Source organism: Sardina pilchardus, chromosome 16, assembly GCF_963854185.1.
Source record: "Sardina pilchardus chromosome 16, fSarPil1.1, whole genome shotgun sequence".
Classification (NCBI taxonomy): domain Eukaryota; kingdom Metazoa; phylum Chordata; class Actinopteri; order Clupeiformes; family Clupeidae; genus Sardina; species Sardina pilchardus.
This window is the reverse complement of record NC_085009.1, coordinates 11,340,731-11,355,306: the sequence shown is the minus strand read 5'-3', so window position 1 is coordinate 11,355,306 and position 14,576 is coordinate 11,340,731. Positions and strand designations below refer to the sequence as shown.

At 46.2% G+C, this 14,576-nt stretch overlaps 1 protein-coding gene across 1 annotated transcript in view; it reads left to right on the top strand.

Moving 5' to 3' along the window:
- LOC134059413 (NACHT and WD repeat domain-containing protein 2) overlaps positions 1-14,576 on the top strand; it is a 54,363-nt gene that overhangs the window by 30,029 nt on the left and 9,758 nt on the right. Inside the window, exons 5-7 of the mRNA XM_062515806.1 lie at positions 6,645-6,848; positions 9,890-10,034; positions 14,354-14,576. The exon at positions 14,354-14,576 is cut by the window's right edge and continues 67 nt beyond it. Coding sequence (XP_062371790.1) covers positions 6,645-6,848; positions 9,890-10,034; positions 14,354-14,576 — 572 coding nt within the window. The remainder of the gene's footprint in view (positions 1-6,644; positions 6,849-9,889; positions 10,035-14,353) is intronic.

The window sequence follows — 14,576 nt, the reverse complement described above, 5'->3', positions numbered from 1 at the left end:
ATATATATATATAGCCAACACTCTAGTAGTTTACAGTTTAGGTGAGTTGTCTGAACTGTAAATTTGACCATGCGGTAAGTCTCAAGTTAGATTGTGGCACCAGACCAGACTCAGCGGAGATTTAGTAATACAATACTAAATCTCAGCAGAGTCCGGTCTAGTGCCACAAGTCTAAACTTGGGGCTTACGGCATGGTCATAATTATGGTTTGAATTCAGTCCTCGAGTAATCAATTATTACAGAATCAGATAATACTAGTGAGTGATATTGTCATAATCGTATTGTTGGTTGGTTGGATAGCAGCCAGAGTAGCACCAGTTTCTTGCCATAGCTGTAGATTCTGTTGCATGAAATGTGCTCTACTTGTTAAGTGCATACAATATAGTATATTAGATATTAGCCAGGTGGCACTACAGCATCATTTTACTAACTCAGGCAGCCGCACATACACACACACACAGAGAGATGGAGAGAGTGAGTGAGAGAGGAAGAGAGAGAGAGAGAGAGAGAGAGAGAGAGTACTCGCTGTGTGGCTGACATGAGATAGTCATATGGCAGACAGCACCACAGGGTCAGAACACACACAAACTCAAAGATAAACATTATCACCCACATTCACCAACACTCACACACACACACACACACAAACACACACACACACACACACACACGCACACACACACACACACACTCAATCTCGTACAGACACACCTATGAGAGCTTCTGCGAAGCCTGGCGGCGCTTATAAATAAGGTGCGTTTCCACAGCAACAGCAGCGGGGTTGGCATGACGATGGTGTCAGTGACCCTGGCAGATTAAGCATGACAATGATGCGTGACTGAACCCCCCATAGACACACTTACACCCAGTCACTCACATTCACACACACACACACACACACACACACATACACACACACACTCTCGTCCCTCTGAGCTACCATACAATCCCATATTATGTAAAGCTGAGAGTCATCCTACACCCCGTCCCCCCCCCCCCCCCCCCCCCCAAACACACACACGCATTCCATTTTTTTGTGTGTAAGGCTGTCCCCCCCCCACCCCCTCCCCCACTAGAAGATGTAATATCACCTCTGAGGGACAGGTGTGTGTGGTGAACAAGTCCACTCGTTGGCTCATTAAACCAGCCAAGGCCTGCAGTGATACCAGAGTCTGTGCTTGTGTGTGTGCGTCTGTGGGTGTGTGGGTGTGTGTGTGTGTGTGTGTGTGTGTGTGTGTGTGTGTGTGTGTGTGTGTGTGTGTGTGTGTGTGTGTGTGTGGCCGGGGTTGGCGGGGGGCATGTGTGTCTGTCTGTCTGTCTGTGTATATTTGCTATGTGTCTCTGCATATTTGTCAACATTCAGTTGCTCTAGAACTTCTTGGACAAAGTCGGCTTCGAACAGCACAGTTGTTTTTACATCTGGCAGTGAGACTGTCTGTCTGTCTGTCTGTCTGTGTGCATACTTCGCTGTCTCTTCGTCTCTTATCAGACGGTTCACCTGTCTCTCTGCATCAGCCCACTGCTCCGCTCATCTCAAGTGTGCGTATATGCATGTGCTGCAGTGTGTGTTCCATTTGAGCACACTGACCCCCTTCATTCATGCCTTGAGATGGAACTTCACCCACCCTGGTCTGGTGAAGGTATGACAATGCTTAGAAGGCCGTCTGGGTGTCGTATGGGGCGACCCAAATCGTTTTTGTCTTCTAGTGATGTAACCGTCTTCCCGGAGCGCTGACACACCCTCTGTAGGTGTGTGTGTGTGCGCGCGTGTGTGTTTGTGTGTGTGTGAGAGTGTAAGAATGGGGGGGGGGGGGCTTTGCTGACAGTGGAATCTATTCTGAAATGCGAGCAGACACATTCAGTCACAGCCTCGCACATACACACACACACACACACACACACACACACACACACACAGTGTGACGCTGTCTGCTGTCACATCAGAATCCTAGAATCCTGAGGTTTAAGTATCGTCCATCACACGAGTGGTCCCTACAGGGCTTTTCACTTGCTCAAGGAGAGAGGGAAGAAAAAATGGACAAGGTGAAAGTCAAACATAAGCTCTTATTCAGGGAGGAAGAGAAAGGGGGAGAGAGAAGGAGAAGAAAGATAGATTTTTAGTCACAATTTAAAGTGTTTTGTTTTATTTTATTTATTTTTTAAAGATCATGACATGAATAAAGAAGTCACATTGCATTGACAAGCAGACCCAGAACACTTAAGAACTTTAATTGCCATAACTTCAGCTTCAAACAAGCTTGTTTGTAGTGTGTTCATTTGCACCAGAAGAATTCAATGAATCAATATATGTATCACCCAAAGCGAGTTAGTAATTATCCATACTTCTCAGGGAATTGTGTGCTGCTTTTAAAATTGCAAAATGTAATTTGGAGTATCTCAGAGGGCCCAACTTTCAGTTAGATTAATTGACTCTTACTAACGCCAAAAAGGGCCTCACTCACAGACATGTTCTCTTATTGATTGAATTTCCGAGCAAGCTTTTTACACTCTCAGCGTTCTGAAGCATAAAGGGCACTTTAGGTGAAAGAATGGAAAGGATTTTCTGTTAAAAAGAAAAACAGAGGGGTTTTTTTTGTGGTTTTTTTTAGCAAATCCTGGCTTCTAAGTGCCCAGAGAAGTGTTTGAAAGTCCTCACACTTGACCTCCTCCTCCTCCTCTTCCTCCCCCTTTCGCCTCCTTCTCCTCTTCTCCCTTGGCTTCCCACCGGCCCCCTCCCAGAAATAAAATAATAATAACATGGCGTCTCAGATCGCCGGCCATGGTCCTTTAATCTTCATGGCACGGCTCCAGACACTTAAAGGCCCACCCCTCAGCTCCCTCCCCGAGCACAGACGGCAAGGCAAGGCTGGTCGGGGAGATGAAGACATCGCCAACCAAATGTGTTGCTAGGGAAGGGTCTGTCTGTCCTTCACCGTACGTGTGTGTGTGTGTGTGTGTGTGTGAGAGAGAGAGAGAGAGAGAGAGAGAGAGAGAGAGGAAGAGATAATCCTCAAATTGTTTGTAATATTGCTATACTGCAAAGTATACAGTTGTGTGGCGCATTTTGATTTCGTTTTGACTTTATATATGTGTGTGTGTGTGTGTGTGTGTGTGTGTGTGTGTGTGTGTGTGTGTGTATATGCGTGTGCGTGAGTTAGTGAGAGACAGACTACATGAAAAGATAATACAATAACCGCTGCTCAATACCCACAGGCAAAGTTTACTCTCTTTTTTCTTTCGTTTTTCGTTTGCTTTTTTTCAATGGCAGGCCTAGCTCATCACAATTCATTTCTGGTGGCACGACATCGTGAATAATGTTCAAAGTAAAACTCTGTCACTTGACTTGCCAATATCTTGTGATGTAAAGGTTCAAATCGCAGACAAAGATTTGACATTGTTTCACTGCCACATACTTTGGTTTTTGAACTTTGTCTCCAGCTAATTATTCCTTGTAACTGATGAGGTTCCTCTGTGAGTGTTCAGGTGATCCTTGCACACCTGACTGTAAACATACCTGAGGGTCAGTGCCCTAGGCCTGGGTCCAACCCTATGAAAAGCCACAGAGAATGGAGCCATTTGTTTTCTGTCATCTGCCTGAGTTTTCCTCTTCATCTTTTTTCTAATCCAAGTTGTTATCAGATGTTCTAACAGTGGCACCAAAACAGTGATGCTCTTAATTTGATCTCTGAAGCGATCACAGGGGTGTGTGTGTGTGGTGTGTGTGTGTGTGGGGGGGGGGGAGGCACGTAGAGGCTCACGGAGGAGGCAAAGTGGAGGTAGGAGTGGTGAGATGGGGTGTGTGTGTGTGTGACAGAGAGGTACTACTTGAATGATCAAAGGAGCTTTGTCGTAGCTGTGACGATAAACCCTTCGTAACGACCACAAAGAGGGGCACTGTTGCCTTTCAAGTGTGTACTTGTGCTAGTGGCAAAGTACTCTTTCATCCCTCTCCCTCATCCCTCTCTCATTCCCTCTTTTCCTCTCTTTATCTGTCCATCTCTCTCTCTCTCGCTCTCTCCCTGCTTTCTTCTGCGCATGCCACCCCTGTCCTCAGGCGCCCATTTCCATAACATCAGCTGGCAATCTTGCTTGGCCACGCTTCTCGCCGCTACAGTATTTTCTCTGCGGATGGCAAAGCGTGACTGAAGTCGCGTAAAATTGACATTTTGGCCATTGCTAATTGTCCTGGAAACGCTTGTGCTAGTGATTTGGCGATCGCTCAGAAGCATGTGCTCCATGTTGTCACCAGTGAGGTCGCAGAGTGGCATCAGGCCCGACCAGACTGCCAGTTTGGATGTAGAAGTGGATAATTGGAGATATATATATATATATACTGTATATATATATATATATAAAGATATAGATATAGTACATATAAATACATACATATATTATAGCCTACATGTGAGAACTCGATTTTGAAGCATGGTTTAAAAGTAAAACTTGATTGCTGTTAAAGACTGCATTCGAGACATTCAGTATGCATCTGTATCAGACCTAGCGTCCTGTACCTAAACGCTTCAATACATGTACCTTTACACTCCTAATATATAGCCTACTGTATATACAGTGTATATATGATATATATGATGAACTCTTCCACGTGGAAAGGAAAGGATCTTGTAAACCTTATCTGATCTGGCCTCTGCTTGAGACTCCCAGTGTGACCACTGATAATAATAAACACTCTATATATCGGTGAGGCTGGCAACTGATTCAGATGGAATTATTACGCAAGGCTGTGCATGCAAGCATCCAGGCACCGCCTGCTAGTGTAAAGGCATGTCCGCGTGCACTTTTTTCCGTATAGAAACCTTAGTGTGACAGACCCTCTGGCAGGGCTGTACGCTTAGCTTTTTCAGTAGGAACATTTCTCACTCTGCGTGTCGTCGGTCGGGGGGCCATTGCTGTGATCAAACAATGATACTCTTCACAGAAGAGAGAAATTAGGGACAGTCACATTTTCTTCCACCCTTGTGAACTACATCCCCCACGAGGGAAAAAGCCTGCGGATAATCATTCCCGGAGTCAGTGACAGCTTGCATAAAAGTCAGTGCTTTGGTGACATAATGGGAGACTCCAGAGGGATGGGTAGCTGAGGGGAAAAGCAGTTGCCTTTTTTTCCCCAACTCAAGCTATCCATTTCACTGTGAGGACTGTTGGTTTGTTTGTACCCAGAAGATGGCTATTCGGAATGTACCTTTTGGCAAAGAGAGAGGGAGGTTGCGGGAAAGGATGAAAGAGAGAGAGACACAGAGAGAGAGAGAGAGACAGAGAGAGAGAGACAGTCAGGTCAAGTCAGGTTTGATACTGAACTGATGTTGGATGTCAGTTTCACTACACCAGGGAATGTGTACAGTACCTGTATGCCTGTCTGTGTGTGTGTGTGTGTGTGTGTGTGTGTGTGTGTGTGTGTGTGTGTGTGTGTGTCTGTGCACCTCAGTACTTATTAATGTCTTAAAGTCTCACTGGCTTATATAAATGTCCTCTCTCCCAGCTGTAATTAGAAACTGATTGAATACCCCCCACCCTCCCCCATCATCAAAAAAAAATCCCCCCAAAAAAACACGGAGAAAGTGAAAGCCTGCAAGGCATAGGCTTGCTCACCCATGCGCTATTAACCATGCCCTGTTTTGGACTGCCCAAGCCAGCTTGGCCAGGCGCGTGGTGGTGTGTGTGCCCTCTCTCTTGCCGTAGTGACCTGGAGCAGGTGTCTGCTTTAATAAAAGAGGAGGCAGGTCAGAGCGCCGGGCGAGGACTAATGCGGCCGGACCGGCCGAGAGATGACCGCCTTCTGCTCCGGTGCTGAGGCACACTCTGCACTAGTTTGCAGCTCGGCCTCACTCGCTCTCTCTCTCTCTCTCTCTCTCTCTCTCTCTCTCTCTCTCTCTCTCTCTCTCTCTCTCTCTTGGGATTGCTCTTTTATTCTTCCTTTCTTCCTTCCTTCCTTTCGTTCTTTTCTTTCTTCCTTCCTTTCTTTCTTTCGTTTTCTCTCTTTCCTCCTTTCTTTCTTTCTTTCTTTCATTCTGTCTTGTTTCTTTGATTCCCTGTGTACCCTCTTTGTTCATGAAATTCCGTATCAAATGTGCTTATCTGTGTGGCCAACACCATGAAAAGAGAAAACACATGTCATGCAATGTTAAGAAAAGAGGAGAATTGAGCGGGGATTTAAAAAGAAAAAGCTGAAAAAAGATAAATGAATTTCTCTCTTCATCACTCTCTCTCTCTCTGCCTCGTTTGCCCTCTTTTTCCAAACATCCCCCTCTCTCTTTCTCTACCGTCTGTCTTCCTCCATCTCTCTCTCCCTCTCTCTCTCACACCCCTTCTCTCTCTCTCTCTTCTTATACCTCTTACTCTCACACCCACTCTCTCTCTCTCTCTCTCTCTCTCATACCCTCTCTCTCTCATACCCCCTCTCTCTCACACTCTCTCTCCTCATCTCTCTCTCCCTCGCTTCTTATCCCTCTCTCACACACACCCTCTCTCTCTCCCTCCCTCTCTCTCTCTCTCTCTCTCTCTCATACCCTCTCTCTCATACCCCCTCTCTCTCCTCATCTCTCTCTCCCTCGCTACTTATCCCTCTCTCTCACACACACCGTCTCTCTCTCCCTCCCTCCCTCTCTCTCCCTCTCTCTCTCTCTCAGGGTCTGGTGGGGGAGAAGTACGGCAGCATCCGCGTGCCGGGCGAGGTGGAGTCGGCCGAGTTCGAGCTGATCCTGGACGCGGCGGTGGAGGCGGGCCTGGACACGCGCCTGCTGGAGGAGTGGTACTGCCGCGACGAGAACGCCGTGCCGCCCGCCTACTACCTCAAGCCCAAGGCCCAGATGCTGAAGAACTACCAGAACTCAGTACGGGACCCAGACACTTCCTCTTACGTCTGTTTCCCCATCTGTCTGCCCTTTGGGGTAACCCCTTTACTTGATCCTTCTGTCATAAGACTGGCATTCAGCATCTCATCCCCCACATGTTATGGCAGATACACCCAATTCTGTCAGTGGTCATCACAGGTGGTTAGTCCGCACTAACAGTGTCCAGTGATTTGAGGGTTGCCCTTATTTGTACTTTGATAGATAATATAGTTATAATAGATTATATATTTAGTTATTGAATTCTATTGTTATTATCATATAGTTATTGAAAGTAATGTTATGCTAGCTTCCAGACAGAATTTTAGATGTTATGATATGCTAGTGTGATGTTGTAGCATGCTATAGGCTATTTTTAGAGCCGCCGTGACAACTGCTGAATGTGAAAACATGTTATGTTACTGGACATTTGCTGTCACAGTTATTTACGAGAAGTTGTGAAATCTGCCATGGCATGGTTATATTTGTTTTATGACAAAGGCTTAAAGAAAACCGTTCCCCCAATTCACCGTGTTGAATTGCTACACCATCTGTGTCCTTCTGAAGGTCATTTGTGTTGTGAAAAAGTGGTGCTATACTGTAGTTCTAGTACTTTTTGGTGACTGTGTATTACACCACAGTAGTGCTCATGCCTCATATTCATCGTATCTCAAATGCTTGTCTAATTAATTCCCGGAGCAAAACACATTTGCCCTCATGGCCATGGCCATCTTTTCATCTGTTCTTTCCGCATCCCTCCATTTCCTCATCTTTCATCCCTTCATCTCTCGTGTCTGTGTCTCGCTGGCTTGCTTGCTTTCCTTACCAGAAGAGAAAAGAAGCAAAATGACGCAGACAGGGTGTTCAGTTTGTTGGAGCCTCCGTGTTGAAAAGAGAGATGGCCTTCTCCGGTCTCGAGGGGGCATGTCTATGAATAATATCAGGCATTTCAATCTTAATGCCTTTTGAATCTCCATTCAAGCCATGGATTCAGTGACCACTCATACATTTATTGGAGTTTTTTGTGGGACAGATACGAAATAGAGAAATAAAGCAAATGTGTCAGAGCAGTCAGGGTTGAGCCTGAAATCTCAGGTGTCTTCTTGGAAGTGGCGATAATAAAATGTTTTTTTTTTTCCTTCTTCTTTTTATGTCATGAGGAAGAAAAGCTGGTGCTTTAATGACCTTCCAAGGGTCAGTACGTTTGTTGTGGCCGGCGTTATTAAGTTCGCCGCTCACGGCTGACGACAAGGACAATCTGTTTATCTGCGGCCCAAAAGTCCTGTAAAACACTGTGGACAAAAAGACTGTCAGCACAGGAGTTTTATGTGGAACGCCCTCAAAATGGCCGACTCTGGAGAGAACACTGTTTGCCTGCGGCAGGCTTTACGAGAGCCATAAATTCAGGTTGTGTTTTTAAATAAAACCCCTCCGAGCACTCGGTCTTTATCTCTCCTTCCTCAGCTCTCCTTGCCAGTGTCTCTCCTTCCTTCTTTCTTTCTTTCTCGCTCTCTCTTTTTCCCTCTCTCTTTCTCCCTCTCTCTTTCTCTCGCATACTTTCTCAACTTCCCAGTTTCACCCACCTGCATGTTTATCACTGTTCCCCTCCCTCCCTACCACCACGTAGGACTTATTCGTCCATTTTTCCTGTCTTCTCTTTCCCAGCTTCCTTCTCTCTCTCTCTTATTCATTCTCTCGCTCTAACTCTCTCTCTCTCTTGCTCTCTCTCTCTCTCGCTCTCTCTCTCTCTCTCTCTGCATAAATCTGCTGCTAACACACTGCTGCTTGCTGAAGGGTAGTGTTAGCATCATCGCTCTCCCCCTGTCTCGCTGCTGGAGTAAAATGAGAAAAGGCAGCAGGTGCTTATTCCCCCGTACCCATCTGACCAGAAACCACCCCCTAAATACACACACACACACACACGCGCGCACACACACACACACTACTTCTCTCACACACACACACACACACACACACACACGCGCACACACACACACACTACTTCTCACACACACACACACACACACACACACACACACACACAGATGGGCCTGAAATCTGACCCAGCTCTCCCCCTCATCCAGCCTCCTCCTGCTCCGCTAGGCCTCTTTCCCTTCCCATCTCTCCCTCTACCCCTTTCTCCTTCCCTCCTTCCTTCTCTCCCTCTCTCTCTCCCCTCTTTCCCTCTCCCTCTCTCTTCTTCTCTCCTCCCCCCTCTCTCCCTCTCTCCTCCGGGGGAACTAGACACCAAAGTCACAGCGTTTAAGTGACGGTCGACATGCTCCAGAGTGCATGTCCTAAGCCCAGGGTGTGTCCCTGTTCTCTCCTCTCAGCTGGTGCCTGGTACACTGCCCATGGCCGTCCCATGATCCCGTACAGTTGATAGAGCAGCTGAGAGTGAGACCACTTGAGGATAAAGAGACTTTTCTGTGAGAATGTAGCGAAGAAGAAACCTAAACTTTTAGTAGTACGACAAGGGAAAAGTCTGAACATTTTTAAGACCGGCAACATCCATGTACATGTAATTGTATTATCTCATTTACCATATTTACCATGCATTTAATGTTCTCTCTCTGTATAAAGGTTCGTTCACACCACAAACGATAATTATAAAGATAAAAGCATCCACACTGACCAACAATAAGGAAAGTCTCTTCTTGTGCTGGTGAATGCGATGGATAAAATTTGATGGATTCTGATTGGTTGTTAGCTTTATAGTTATCAAAATCACTCTGAAGGTGATCCCCAACGATGTCATTTTTGACTAGATTCAACTTTATTGTCATTTGTTGTAATTTTTCACGTTGTTATCATTATACAGAATATTATATAGTCATTCATATTAGCTAGAACGATACCTTTTTTTGTCGTTATCGTGATAGTTATCATTCTTGGTGTGAACGGCCCTTAACTCTCTTCAGCTTTTCACTACACTACTCCCTCTTGAGTTGTATCTTATTGCACTCAGACGGATGGTGCCTCCCCCTGTAGTCCACTCCGCTCTGACGCCCACTCTGTGTCCATCTCTCTCTCTCCAGATGGAGTCGAGCAGCGCGGCCAAGTCCAAGAACGACAAGGCGTGGCGCGGCGTCTCGGACGAGATCAAGAAGATCTTCCGCGCGGCCGTGCTGCAGCTGCAGGAGAAGGGCACCATGAAGAGCGCCCAGGCCAAGAAGTTCCTCTGCTCACGTACAGTAGCCTACATCCTCTTCTACTCTGATAGGGTATATAGGGGCTAAGGAGCTGGGCTAGCACGCAGTAGAAGTTCCTCTGCTCACGTACAGTAGCCTACATCCTCTTCTACTCTGATAGGGTATATAGGGGCTAAGGAGCTCGGCTAGCACGCAGTAGAAGTTCCTCTGCTCACGTACAGTAGCCTACATCCTCTTCTACTCTGATAGGGTATATAGGGGCTAAGGAGCTCGGCTAGCACGCAGCAGCCAGAAATGTTGTGGGTTCAATTCCCGGCTTATGCACTTGAGCAATTAAGGCACTTAACCTTGAGTTGGTCAGGGGAGAATGGTCTTTGCAATGACTGTTGCTTTGGGTAAAAACATCTGTCCAAATGATAAGTACTGTATAAGAATAAGTACTGTATACTCAACCTCAACATCAACTCTCTACAGTTGAAATATATTTTGAATTCTGTTCAATTCTATTCAAGAGGGCTAGGCACATAAGGCACTCAAGGCTAATTAACACCAAACACCATGTCTCAGCCAGTCATCCAACGTCCATCTATTGTTACCAATTCAGCAGTAATGCAGACTGGCAGTGCTCCTTCACGCACATTTTATGTCCACTAAAACAACAGGAGAGAGTCGTGTTTTCACTTCAGTTCTATTTTTAGGGAGTAAGTGACGCATACACCTACAAAAAGGCATTGTCAAACACATTGTCTCATCACGCCAGAGCTGGAGGCACTTGAGGTGGACTAATTCGCATTCCACTCTTGCCAGCATCTTTGTTAGAAGAGTGTAAATTCTCAGCTAGGTGCAAAATGTGCAATTACAGTATAGGCCCATCCCATATGGAAAAGATATAGAAAAAACAAATATGCCAGCAATGTGTTTTATATACAAAACTTGTATGATTTACTCTTGAAAGTGGCCCCTTTCTCGTTTTCCTCATACAACGTCATACAGTATATAGTCCTTCCAGGTTACAATGTTTTATATGTTTCAGGTTACACAGATTTAGCAAGGATCTTATAATGGTTTCACTGGCATATAAAAATCTATCAGGTTCAATATTTTGACAGCCATGACACCAAAGTGGAGGTTATAATGTTTGTTAAAAGAGTGTAAATTCTCACCTAGGTGCAAAATGTGCAATTACAGTAGGCCCATGCCTGGTAGGATAAGGCAGTTTCTTCCATATTTTGACAGCCATGACACCAAAGGGAGGTTATAATAATGTTTGTTATGTTCTCCATCTAGTCACCCTCATCCTCATGTTTATGAGATGTTTCTCAAGCCGCAGAACGTTACTCACATTGTTTTGTTAAAGTCCATTGCATAAGCTTACTCTCTTTGAACAGCGTTGGATTTCGGGAGGGGAAAAATGTTGCTCTGTCCTGATCCGAATGTCATCCCATTGATCCAGCATAGCATTAAGCCTAGCAGGGAAATGTTAAGTCAGTTTCTATACTGTGTCTTTTCAGAATGCGTCTTTTTTACACTCTGAACTTCAAAGAGCATTTACGGAGATGAAAGAAAGTCTTGGGACGAGGGCTCATCTTCACGCTTTGCCGTATTTAAATGTGTCTGCGCCACGGGGGTTTCAAATGAGATCTAATACGACTGACTTAATGTGCTCAGGTTAATCCAGTGATCTCAACCAGCTCTCGCACTAATGCCATCCTACCCACGTTTTTTTTTTTTTTCTCCTTCGGGTCGTCTCTTCTGTTTCCTCTCAATTACTCCTCGTCTCTCTCTTCCCCCCCGTCGTCTTCATTTTATAATCTTAATTTGTTCTGAGGTAGCAGAGCAGGTTCACGCAATCGGGGTGAAGAAACCTGGTGGTTAGTTTTTGGAGATACCTGAAAAGGTTCACAGAGGAGTGAATAGGAAACTGGGCTCTCCCTGCCTATAGCTCTCCAGTTTAGTTCTCACCTGGATTAAAGTAGCATTTTAAACGTAATAGTTTTCTCTAGTATATTCATGTATTCATACTGTAAATTAGCATATCTGCCCAGAGACAAGCATAATGAAATGTGAATTACTGTAAGTGTGCAGTCTGTGCACCTTGGCATTGATATCTTTTAACAGCAAGTTCTGAAGTTATCCAAAGCTCCTAAAAGTGGGATTTGGGATGTAACCATGTTTGGTTGGATGCAGGGACACCTGAAAGTTAGGATTGGGTCTTAGAGAGGAAAGCCTGTATATTGATTCCTACACTCAGTTGTGCTCTCTCTTTCTTTCTGCTAGTCTGAATGCACTAAATTACTAAGAAACATAAGAACATAAGAAATATTAGCAATACAAAATTGCTAATATTTCCTATGGGAAAATGGAGATTTTGAATTATCGCATCTGTTAAACTCTTGCGGGGACGAAGAAGTCTGAAATGCAAATGTTTTGCTCCACACACTTTTGTCCTCTGCCTTCGTTTGATCTTCGGTACATTAAGGTGGCGAACACCTTGATCTCCGCAAAGATGGCAGCTTTGGGTTCTTTTTGTAGGAGAACTTCAGAGGTCTATTGTGTAAGATATCCAGTGCATATGTAAGTGTCTGATGGCCTGGAGGTACAGTAGATACTGTACTATCCCTGGGTGGGATGTTCTACTAGTGCTTCTCCTGTATCGTCTGCCTGATGGGAGAAGATTGAACAGGTGATGTGCTGGATGTGAGTGGTCACTGATGATGCTACTAGCCCTCCTAGGCATTCTAGAGGGATATAGTGAAGCGATGGAACGCCGACTGCAGCTAAAAGCATCTGCTAAATGGATAAATGTAAATGTAGATGTAAATGAAGCTTTGGCAATGGAAGGTTTGTTTCCCTGGTGATTCTAGTGTGTCAGACACAGTCAGATACAGTCTCCACACTGTGAATTACAAAGTCGTGTCTGACAGCGAGTGTGTGTGTGTCTAATCTTACCTGGGGAGGCATGAAGGACGCGCGTCAGGGAGGCAGCCTGTCTTGGTGGGCACATCCACAAGCAGAGGAGGGCGGGTGGGGGGTGTGTGGGTATAGTCCTACAGGAGGTTGGCATGAGTCGGGGTGCGGGTATAGTCCTACAGGAGGTTGGCATGAGTGGGGGTATGGGTATAGTCCTACAGGAGGTTGGCATGAGTGGGGGTATGGGTATAGTCCTACAGGAGGTTGGCATGAGTCGGGGTGCGGGTATAGTCCTACAGGAGGTTGGCATGAGTGGGGGGTGTGTGGGTATAGTCCTACAGGAGGTTGGCATCCAAGAGGGGCAGCAGCACTGGCGACGCACGCGTGCCTTTTGGTCTTTTTTTACGGGTGTCCAGACATCTGTGTGTGTGAAACTCAGATGGGTGCCAGCGCTTTGCCAGCAGCTCCTGCTGTGCCGCCGCCGCCGTCCCTCCAGGGGATTATGTGTCTCTGCCGTCGCCGTCTCTCCCACACCTCTCCACTCGCCACGGGCCCAGACCCAAAAACAGAAACGCAAAATCCCCCCTTTTTAGAATGTTGTTTTTTTGTCCTTTATTCCGCTAAAGCCATTCAGGTGAGCACAATGCGGCGTGAAGTGTTTTGCATGATTCTCTCTCTCGCACTCTCTTTCTTTCTCTTTATCTTTCTCTTTCTCTCTCTCTCTGTCTTTTACTCTCTCTTTCGTGGAACCACTAAGACTTTTAGTGAGAGGGAAATCCATAGGAGAGTCAATTGAGAATTGAGCTGCAGTCAGTAAGCTTGCCCGGCACAGACTCAACCACCACCCAGCCCCCACTCCTCCCCCCCCCCCCCCCCCCCACCACCTCACCCCCCCCCCTCGTTCATGGCTCGCCCCCTCAATCGTAAGTCGGGCTGCTGCGTGTGTGATATGGAGCTGCTGGCGTTGGCAGCCGACACACGGAGGTGCTCTCTCTGGAGGTCTTTGATAAGACGCCGAGATGTGGGATTAAACGATCCTATCAAAAACATGCCGTCATCCACCACCTCCGCCACCCAACAAACACGTTCACATGCACACACACACAGCCTACAAACACACACACGAGCACAAACACTCTCTTTTGTTACGCACAAATTTCCAAACAGGGCTTAAGGAAACCTATCTAATTGCTTGCTTAAAGAGTCGTGTGCCAAAAAGCTGCATCATTTCTTTCTGGCTAAACATCAAATCCGCTTTTTTCTTCTCTACGGCAGACTTATTTTATTTGAAAGACAAGAGGCTTAGCCGGCAAAATGGTTCATTTTCAACGAAAGGGAAAACAACAAGCTTACATTTTTTTTCTCCAAAAATTCAGACAGAAACGTCAGGTGGGAAAACGTCTTCATTACGCCATTTTTACATCTCTGTCTCTCGTTTTCCTTTAGCCCTGGAAGACGAGCTGGACTTTGCTCTTGGCAAGCAGACGCCGGCCTTCCTGAAGAAGTGTGTGTGCTACATCCGCAAGATCGCCAACTTCGACCGGCACGCCAAGCTGCCCGAGATGGCCCGCTACATGGACATCGTCACCGACGCCGACCGCGTCATGCGTAACCAGGAGGCGTACGAGCGGCTGCTCAAAGTCCGCGACGAGTTCATCCCCACGGTGGT